At 39.1% G+C, this 11,259-nt stretch overlaps 1 protein-coding gene across 1 annotated transcript in view; it reads right to left on the minus strand.

Moving 5' to 3' along the window:
- Positions 1–1,897: 1,897 nt before the first annotated feature.
- Positions 1,898–11,259, minus strand: part of SPSB4 (splA/ryanodine receptor domain and SOCS box containing 4) — a 63,407-nt gene continuing 54,045 nt past the window's right edge. The window contains exon 2 of the mRNA XM_009997353.1: positions 1,898–2,025. Within this exon, the coding sequence (XP_009995655.1) occupies positions 1,898–2,025 (128 nt within the window). The remainder of the gene's footprint in view (positions 2,026–11,259) is intronic.

Here is an 11,259-nt window from a genome sequence, read left to right on the forward strand (position 1 = left end):
ATTTTTATATTTATTTTATATATATATGATAACTTTTTATCTCCTTCTTTGTACCTATTGACACAAAAGGTTTAAATCAAACAACGCAAGTAGAAAAAGTAAGAAACACAGATCACAGCTGTAATTTCTTCCCCTTTACAAGATTAAAGTAAGGAATACAGTACATACTTCTCACCTTAAGGGAAAGCAAGCCTGAAAGTAAATGCTGAAGCAAGCATCAACATCACCCAAAGAAGCAAACACTTGTTATGTAACATTGGACATCCCCGTGTTACCTTGCCCTTGTTGCTTCCACGCTTGCTCTCTGGCTTTATCTTACCTCATGTTTCTCTTTTCCAGCTGAAACTGTAATCCTGTTCCTTGGTGTGGCTGAGAGAAGAGCAACTGCAGCCATCTGCATCATCAGTGCATAGTGCTCAGACCTCAACCTACCTCAAAAGCAGAGTCTCAAAGTGCAACTGTACATAAAACTGAGGTTTTGTTTAGAGCAATCTAGGCAGGGTTGTGTTAATAGCAAGAGCAAAGCTATATTCAGAGTGAGGTGATGAATCAGCGCAGGATATGACCTGACCTGCAGTGTCTCCTGCACCTGAACCCAAAGCAGCCATTCCAAAGAAGGGCTGAACAAAAACATTTGCAAAGCTGCAAGGGGAACTGAACTTCAACTCTGTGCAGTCCTATGTTATTTAACACCTCATCCAAGGAGACATAAGTTTAATTTTGGACAGTAGACTTTATTAGAAATTTTCTCCTCATTCATCAGTAAATTCACATTAAAATATGCTGAAGGCAGCTCAGTCTAAACATCTGATATCCTGCCATAACAACAAGTTCCAGTTTAAAAACTAGATAAATGATCAGGCAGATAACTTGAAACATGTAAGAAATGCAAACAAAAAGCAGCATCTTAAAAAATGGGATGAGCCTGAAAAATGAATACATTTCAGGTGGAGCTGAGGAAAAAAACAAAATCAGTCACCCCAAGATGGGAAACAGTTAAATGAGAACTCCACAGACTCTAAAACAGATAAATAAACATAACCACACATACATTTAAAAGAGAACCAAGTACTTAAGAGTTCATATCACATAAAAATTATAAATTTGTTCAAATAAGAAAGTGACAAGCTTTCTAAAATATGAATATCCTAAATTCTTGGGACAGCAAACACTTTGTTATAACCTGCAGAACTTTGGAGGGACTAGATTTGGTCTTGAAAACAATGGACTGCATCTTACTGTTACCACATCTAAAACCTGATCTTTATGACACAGATGCCTTTTCTTTTTTTCTTCTCATATTTTGAAATAATATACACATCTTCTAGACAATAATCTTTTTTAAAAGTTAAAACTTTACATACTGTAGGCCTGATTATGTTGGGTGCTAAACACTCAAAGCTCTCAACAACTCTGGATACAAAGGCAAGCTTTAGATATTTTTCAAAAGTTATGGTCAAGATTTTTCCTTTGCAAGTTCATTTTTATTTCTTGGGGTGAGGTTTAGGAAAAAGAAGAATTTTTTTATTTTTTTTTTTTAAATCACATTACTGAAGAATACTGTCCTGCATGACAGTGGACTTTGCAGGTCAGATTTTCTATTGGCATTTACCAGAGGCAACAAAGATAAACCAATATATGAGCAATGACAATAATGGCCTTCAGGACTGTAAACATAACAGGCAACAGATAATACACAAATCTCGATCAAATAAATGTTTTCACATTCTTTAGTAGCCTCCCCACAGTGATCTGCTTTCACTGGTTCAGAAAAAATATATATTAAAAATTAAATAACACTTAAGTGTCCATCATGAAGATTTATATTTTGCTGTAAACAATTTTCTGCCATTTGCATTGATGTAGTCCAACGTGAGGCCAGAGGGTTCGAGATGTCTTATTGGTACTGTAAGTAATTTTTCAGAGACAGAGGCAAAGGTAGAATTTCTATGTCATGCAGGCGGTCTCTGCCAAGAGCAAAGCGAACTGATCTCCGGCACAAGTCCATTAAAGGCAGGGGTTCCGCTGGAAAAACAGAAGAAAGAAAATAAGTTTTTCAGCATCTCCATTTACAGACAATGTTTTATTTACTATTGTAGATTCTGTATTGTATTTAACAGTCATTAAGATAGTAAAGGTAAAAAACCTGACAACCATAAGGCAATTAAGATAATCAATAGAAGCAAAGACAGCATTCTACGCATTTCAGCCATGACAAGTGACTGCACAGTTTCAGACTCTGCTTCCTTATCTGGAAGGTTTAAAATAATACCCCAAAACCACTCTTCAGGCTTACAAGTTGCAGAATAAGAAGTTACTGTATTTCCAGATCTCTAAGGGAAGAAAAAGCTTCTACTCTGTTTGTAACACAACATTTGTCATGTCATGCTAATATGCACTACAACAGCAACTTCTGACCTTTACATACCAGTTCCATCTGCATCTTAGGAACTGGAAATGGTACTTATGGGTAACTGAACTTCTCAGCAAATACTGCTTTTCCTGCAACACTCAGTCTTTCTTTCTAGGAAGTTCACTGGAAGCAAAAGCCTAAACAAAACATCCTCAAAAATCTAGAGAAAATTTAACCTTTTCTTTCATGAATGAGTTAGAGGAAGATGCAGCTGACTAGAAGGCGGGGGGGGGTGGTGGTGGTGGTGGTGTGTGTTCTCACACATATCTACACAAACACCCCTAAAATATACAAACTACATCTGTAGATACTCTTAGTTGAATTTAACAGAAGTGAACTAAGCATGTCAGAAGGCCTGGCTGACAGCACCAAAGACTGGAGACCCAAATGTAGTGATCTGCAGCATCTCAAACCATCTCACCATCCTGGCCTGCAACACTCACCTAGAACTGCAGGCACATCATAGAATTTGCATCCAATAGTCACATGAACGACCTCTGTGACTGCAGAGCTTGCAACGGAAATCTTTTTGCAGCAGGAACTGGAATAAAGCCGTAAAGTCTTTAACCAGTTACAGCTATCTTCAAGAACAACTTTAATCACATGGCTTTGCTTGCACATGAAGGCTTAAAAGGGTGAGAGCTTAAAAGACTAGAAGAAACTCTTCCTCTTTACATGGTAAAACGGTAGTATCCTTAAAAATCTTACTAGTAGTTTCAAATGGAGAGGAAAAAAAATGGCATGTGCCTATATTATAGTGATAACCTTCTATAAACTTGAAAGATCACTTACGAGTGCTCAACATTGTACAGCACTTAGTGGTTTTATCAAGAGTACTTTTATGTGCCACGTGTAGATTTACACAAACTATGTTAATCACCAATCCTTCAGCTGATCTTATTTTAAAACCTACTTTAAAAAAAAAAAAAAATCATTACAAAGTACAAAGTATCTTCCTGAAGAATTGGTTTTATATGCTAGAATTCTATGCTCCAGTGACACATCACTGACTTAATGGATTTTCCATCATTTATCCCAGCATCACATTTGACTTGCATAGTCCACAGCTCACTGTGGTGTTTCCCAAATGTGCCCAGGGAAAAAGCTTAGAAAGCACACTGTTGGGCACTGAGAGACTAAAAAGCTTATTTAACTTTAAAACCGCTTCAGTTAACTCAGATATAGAGTCTTCCTCGCCTTAAAAATCTTAATCCATAATTTTGGGTATTAAAAGATTTAAAAATAACAGCCCTCATATGCCAGTAATAAAGTAACATTTTCTATATATCAGTGATGCTGTTTTTTATTTTTACATACCAGAATTATGAACGTTAAATCTTAAGGGATGAAGCTGTAAAAACCATTAACCAGGATTAATAAGTAGGAGCAAAAATAGCTCATGAGATCCAGGATACAGAATACAAAACATCTTACCAATCTTACACCACGAACAACAATTTTCTGAATATCTTCCCTGAATCTCTAAGGTCCCATTAAGAAGATGTAAAATAAGGACTAAGAGTGTTTAAAGCCATTAAATGACCCTGTAGGCTCTTCCCCTCACCCCAGGCATATGTAAAATGTAGCCATTTGTGCAGCCAGACACAAAGTTAATCCTAAACTTCAAAACACAATTTAAGGAAAGGTTAAAGTATTTTTCAAGCTTGAAATGCTAAATGAATGTCGTCTGTCTCACTTCTACAGGGAATTTTCAAATGCTAAAGACAATGCCCCAAGTGTTTGTAACAGCTGCCAAATTACACATACTGAATGTGTTTTTGTAACTTGAAAATTTAACTAAATTCTTTTTATTCTCCTTTATACAGCACCAGGTAAAACCTACAACAAAATTCAAACAACTTTGTCCTACAATACTAAATAAAAGTTAAGATTCTGGGGTGCTGGCTGAAAGAATGTGAGGAAAAATTGTAATAATAGCATTTCAAGTAAGTTTTTTTTTGCAGCTGTGAAGAGTCATAAATGATCAACAATTAAATTAAGGAAAAAAAATCCCTTTAGGTTTCATAACTGTTCATGGTATAAATATAAAATTGTTTAAAATTAAATACTGACAATTTTTGGACAGCAACAGAACTACTATTAAACACTTGGTATGTACCTCAATGCAAGCACTCTCCCATCATCACATCTCACATTTTCACAATGTATTTCTCAAAAGAGGATCATTGGGAAAGAAGTTTGGGTTTTAAGAAGCACAGGTTAGGTTCTGAAAACTGGGTGAGTACCAGAGGGAGGCATTTCTATGAGTCAGGGGAGAGGCAGAAGAAGGCCTATACCAAGCCCTTTGCTCTTGTGCTGTACATCAGCTGGGTGTGCTGCTCACCCCCGCACCAGGGCTCACCCCAGCAGCCCCCTGCCCCAAAGACTCCTCCATGCAGCCTTCCCCAGCACAATGGCCTGGGGCTACATGGGTGCCAGCCTGTGCCCCAGCAGGTCCCCTGCCCCTGGGACCAGCAGAGCAAAGGCGCGCTGGAGTGTCACTGCCCTGAAGCCAAACAAACCACACGACATCCACCATGCCCACTAGAACATGTCCTGAAGTGCCACGTCTACATGTTTTTTGAGTACCTCCAGGGATGGTCGCTCCAGCATCTCCCCAGGCAGCCTATTCCAGTGCCTGAATACTCTTTCGGTGAAGGAATCCTTTCTAATATGTAGCCTAAACCTTCCTTCATGCAACTTCAGGCCATTTCCTCTAGTCCTATTGTTATTTACTTGGGAGAAGAGGCTCAACCCCATCTTACTACAACCTCCTTTTAGGTAGTTGTGAAGAGCAATGAGGTCTCCCCTCAGCCTCCTCTTCTCCAAACCAAACAATCCCAGTTTCCTCAGCCTCTCCTCATAGGACTTACGCTCTAGATCCTTCACCAGCTTTGTTGCTCTTCTCTGGACTCACTCTCGCTATTCAATGTCTTGCTTGCAGTGAGGGGCCCAGTACTTGAGGGGCAGTCTCAACCAATGCCAAGTACAGAGGCACTTCAAAGATGCTTGAACACTCCTCAGGTGCCAACATCTGGCATTCAGCCCAGGTGCCAACATCTGGCATTTAGCCCAGCTGCCAACATCTGGCATTGACACTGGGTGCCAAGCCCAGGCTCTGCCGTGATCCCAGTGCAGCTCCAACAAATCACCAGTTGCAAGGAACTTCGTTCACTGGAGCTGGGGAAGAGGGAATTGCGATGGAGTTAGCACATCACAGTTTGCCAGCAAGGAAATGCACAGCTGGAATGGCTGAACTGCCTCTTTTATACAGGCAAACACCAAAAATGTTTCAAGTTTTCAGGGGAATTCAGTCAGAAATAAAATTTGGTCCTTTTGGAAAGGAAAAGAAATGTTTGACCATCCTGAGCACATGTTGCTGTGTACCCTGCCTAAAACAGACACACAGACTTGATGTATCCAAAACACTCAACAGCACATGCCAACATTTCATATAGTATTCCCAAAATGCTATTTCCATTTGAGATCAAAGAAATGACACTGAGAAGAAAATATTCTAATAATGCAATATGGGAGTATTAATATTCTGAAGCTACATTGTCAGCTGTAAATTTGGCTACTGAAAGTCTTTCTTTCCCAACATTAAACATTTACCTTTAAAACATTTTTAAATTCAGGGATATAAACTGATTGTCAGAATATCACACTACTTGATACACCTAATATGCATGATAGGTGTTCTATTTTTAGGATAACCCACAACAGAATGAAACTTGAGCATTCAAGCCCCACAGAAGAATATGAACCAGTCATTTTGCCCAAGTTATGTGAAATCCAGTAATGTTCTTGCCATTAGAATAACAAGGAATGAATTGCTGAGCTGGAATGCAAAACTGTAAAGAAAACATGATTCGCAAGAATGGCTCTTTGTATTAAATTCCCAACCAGGCTAAGAAATTCAAAGCGAGGGAGTAAGCTTTGCACAGGAAACCCAGCGCTTCCTCTCAGGCTCCAGGAGAACTCAAGAGAGAAAAGTGCAGCTACAGCTCGTTGGGTAACACACATACTGAGCCTTGAGCTGACTCCTGACACCTTCCAGAATGGACTTTGAGGAACTGGCCTCCCATTTAAACTTTACTATGAAACCTCTTCACCCAGAGGTAGGCTCCTCAGAACTGTCACACTGCAGAAAACTATTTTTCAAGAGGGGAAAAAAAAAAAAGGTGAAAAAAATAATGCTGCTTAATTTACATGTAGGAGTTTAATTCCTGTGCCTCCCAATGTTGCACCAAAAAGTCTGTATGAAGGTCCATCAAAAAGAACCCCACAACAAAACAGCTAAGAAACAGACATGTGCTTCCTCTCCTCAGAAGTGTACCTGCAAGCAGGCCCACCACGGGTGCCAGAACAGGGCACTCATCACAAACCACACCTGCAGTTACATCCAGGCCAACTCTGGAGAGCTGGGTGTCTGGGGTCAGACAGCAACAGCTGCTCTTCTCCCACTGCTCTGATTCACCAAGGGGTGTACAGAAACAGCTTCAACATCCACTTAGCTTGGTAGCTATTAGCTTAAATAGCTATTCAAGAAATCAAATTAATACAATAAAAATAGCTATTCAATATCTGTTTTCCTATTAATAACACAAATTAGCTGTGTTTATATCTTGAGATATGCTCCTTCCAACAGTATCTCTCATGGTTTAAGGACAAATGCAAAGAAATGCTGATAACTAGAAACAACTATGTGCTTGTGAAAGCTTCTCCAATAAATATGCATCTGCGATAGCAATTTGCACATCATTACCAGCTGAAAAGTTCATTTAGTTTCGGCAACCTGTAGTTATTTAACAATCTGGCACTTCAACAAGGCTGCCTCATCTTTGTAAACAGCCTTTTATAGCTGAGATACTAAAGTCATTTAGCATCCAATAACACTAAATGTTATTAACTGTGATGTTACATAAGGCTCACACAAAAGAGCAGCTTTTAACACACAACAGTTATTTGCCAAAAGACAATATTCACTTGAAAAATAATTTTTTAAAGCTCTAACAGCACATAATGTTCACGGCTTTCATTAATCTATGAAGAACATATTCTTATCTCATTTTGAAAAATCAGAATTCCCTGGGGAAAACAAAACAAACACCAAAACACCACCACCACCACCACCACAACCCAAACCAAGCCAACAACCCACCAAAAAACCAAAACCCAAACAAAACAACAACAAAAAAAATCAACTCAAAATATAAGCTGGTTGAAAAACCAAAGAAGTTGTTGTGAGAATCACTGTCACCAAAAGTGAAGAATTTTTTAAAAATTATTTTATAGGTCTACCTAAGATACAAATTATCTTGTATTTCTGTATTTTTGGCCTTAAGCTTAAGTATCTAGATCCAGTGATTCATGTTACTGTTTTCAACTGTTGTAATACAGCTTTAAAGTCAGATATATAAAAGAAAAAAAAGCACAACACAAGTGTTACAAGAGAGAGAATCAATCACACATCATTACATAGGGGGATGACATCTCCCCAGTCCTAACTTTGCTGTGCTAACAACAGTGCCACAAGGGAAGAGCCAGCTCAGTAATAAGGCAACACTGGCACGATCTTCCTTGGCCCATTAATGTCCGTCAGTTGGCAGAGCAGCAAGGTGAAGCAGCACCCCCCTTCAACAAGAGGGAAGCAAAAAAACCTCCTGCAGCAGTAATGCAGGTCTGGTACACAGAGAGGGGTCTTAGACACTAGGAGAACACGTTGCCTCTGTTTGTATTCTATTTGGGCTTAAGATTTTCTATACATGTTACAAACCCAGTGGCTATTGCCCAGTTCTCCTTTTTGCCCTCTCCTCTTTGCCACCAGTAAGTCAGCATCACTCTGGTCCCTGCTCCTCACCTCTTCTCACACCTCAATTTTAATTTTCTCCTTTGCCAAGATCAATGACCACCAGCATCTTTAGAGGATGTCTGCACAAGATTAACCCTTTGTCATGGAAAGTGGATCCCACAGGGACATGGGACCAGGCAAGAAGGAAAGCTCTCACCACTGCTTGCCACCACTCTGCTACCTGATGCCTACCTGGTCCGATGGACTCTCCTCTGTCCCCCCAGCAGGGCACCTGAGTGCCCACCATACTCCAGACTGCACCACTCTGCAATGTGAAGCCTTTTTCTTAAATTTCCTCCTTCTTTCAGGTATTAAAACACCTGCTAAGGGGTAACATGGCCTAAGTGTTTCCATTAAGGTGATTCAGCATATGCAGAAATTTGTAACTAGTATTAAATTATCATTTACAGTAAACTCACAAATATACATAAGCCAGGATTTTTCCTTCCAACCTTTCTGCCAAAGCTTAATTATTGTTTTAATTTTATCCAGCACAGGCCAAATTATTTCCCCCATATAATACTCTACATAAATACATCCCCTATGACATATTTATGGGTTCCCTGATGCAACTGATGGAAAATTTGAGTAGTGTTCCTTAAATGGCACAATCTAGAGAAAGGAAATTGCAAATAATATATTAAAGAACACAGGCTATGACCAGTCATAAAAATGCTAATAAATCTCCTAACAGCAATGAAAATCCAGTCGAAGGATAACAGGATAAAAGAAATCACTTAATCTGTTTTTCCCACAGATGTCTTTATGCTCTACAGCCTAACCCAGCAAACCGTACAAACAAAGCACCTTAAAACATTGTATTTTAATTACAGCTCAGGCCAACCAGAGGGATCACCATTCTCACTAATTCTGATACAGCTACAGCTGGAAAAGATCCCACTCACTCTTTCAAAGCATAACGGGTGGCAGATGGTGAGATTTGTTTGTTATCAGTCAAGGCTGATAACCAGGCACTGTCTCCAGCAGTTGTCTACTAGGACAAATAAAACTTTATGTAGAATAGCATCAGCACCTTTCTTTTAGCAGCCAGAATGGGGAAGTAAAAACACAAAAATAAAACAAACACTCCCTCTGTGTCTGAGCTAACCCACATCCCACAGAAATTTGGTATTTGAAATTAAATGTTAAAGGAAGAAGGGAAGTCAAGAAAATCTGAAGAGAGGGAAATACCCAGGGGTTAACCTCCCTCCTCCTCCACACATCTTGTGCCGGGCAGAGGGGATAGTTTTACAGATACCTTTGACTTTTAAGTGTTAAATGCAGTTAAGCACAGTTTAAAACTTCAATCAGGCATCATTTAGCAGAATCAAGCTGAAAAAACGGCAGTGAACAAGCAGATATTCTGCAGCATCATTTGTTTTCAGTTAATGCTCTCCAGCTGTGCTTTCTTGAGGGGAAAAGAGTTGAAAAGCAGAACAGAATGAAAACAAACCAAAACCAATCCCAAAAGCCAGTGGCCTCCTGTTAGGGGTCCAATAAAGAATCTGCTATTAGAGTATCTCCTTGCAATTTCTTTTTTACATTTCAGTGTTTGCAATCTCCTGCTCTGGCAGGGGGATTGGACTCGATATCCAGAGGTCCCTTCCACCTTTCTGTGATTCTATAATGTCCTATGAAGACACAAGACTTAGACAACTGGTCCTGACTCCTGAGCACCAGAGCAGATGCCTAAACCAAATTAATTCAGCTAAGGCTTAAAATTTATTCTTAAAGATTTCAGTTTAGTAGACTTCAGAATCTGCCTAAACACATTTTTTTAATCATATTGGTTATAGGAGTGTTTATTCTAGAAGAGTTTATCTGTCAACGTAGGAATTTGTAGGAAGACTGTATATAAAGAGTCATATACATATATATCTGCAGAACCCTCTTCTGAGAGACTCAGTGTGCTCTATAGTTCTTACCCTCTAGGTGGGTTTAAGATCCATCCATCCAAGATCTACATTTAATATGTAGAATAGGAACCATACAAAGTCCAGGCCAGGCCAAATCTACAATTAAACTTCACTGTGGCAGCTTTTCTCAAAATCTTCAGTTTCTCAGTTACAACAGCCAATTTGAATGTATAGGTACATTATAATAAATCAACTTTCAGTGACCTCCAGTGACATTTTAACACACTATTTCTTCAATTGACAGATTGCTAAATTATCTACATTATTGAGAAGCTGCAAAACCGAGCCAAATATTAATACATTTTACCAGCAAACATGAGGCTGTTTTAAAAAAGAAGCCAAGCCCTGCAATAAACTGGTTTTGTTACAGCTTGACAGATTTGCATGCTGCCTAGAAGCCTGAGAAAGAATGGTGGCCACTTCCCTTCTGAAAGAGGAAGCGTTTGTATTATTTCATTCCCTGTGAGAATCAGGAAAATGCAAATAGGGAGGATGAGCTGGAAAGATTTTCTTTCTGGTCTTGATTTGTTTGTTCCTCCCCTCCCATCAAATACTTTGACAAAACAGTCTCTCTTTGCTCTTGAACACAGTGCAAAGAGAAATTGAGAAAGTGATGATCTACATGTTCTGCAGTAGAAAAGACACCTAAGAAATAACACACTCTATTAAAACCAACAATAACAACAACGTACTTGATGTTAAAAATCAGCCTAAACTACAGCCGTTTGCTCTTTAGTTCCTCCCAGATCAAGCTTCCCCAAGATTAACATGCTCAGAATGAGGATTTGGCTTAGATTAATCTCTAATGTATACTTTATAGCTTTTACTCTTAGAAACACATTTATCACCATTAAATTCAGCTTGTGTGCCAGGCCATAAAGAGGGAAGTTAAAATCTATCAAGGTGAGAGAAGATTAAAGCTTGGACGAGAATTTCCCTGAATAGATGCATTGGAGTTCAAAGACAGTGTTGTTCAGGGGTTATGTTCAGGATTTATAGGCAAAGCAATAACTGAGAAAGTTGAAGGAAAGTTCAAGTTTCAAGGATGAACCACTGCAGACAGCTGCAGCAGCAGG

This window comes from Chaetura pelagica, unplaced genomic scaffold (genome assembly GCF_000747805.2).
Source record: "Chaetura pelagica isolate M959 unplaced genomic scaffold, ChaPel_1.0 scaffold695, whole genome shotgun sequence".
NCBI lineage: Eukaryota > Metazoa > Chordata > Aves > Apodiformes > Apodidae > Chaetura > Chaetura pelagica.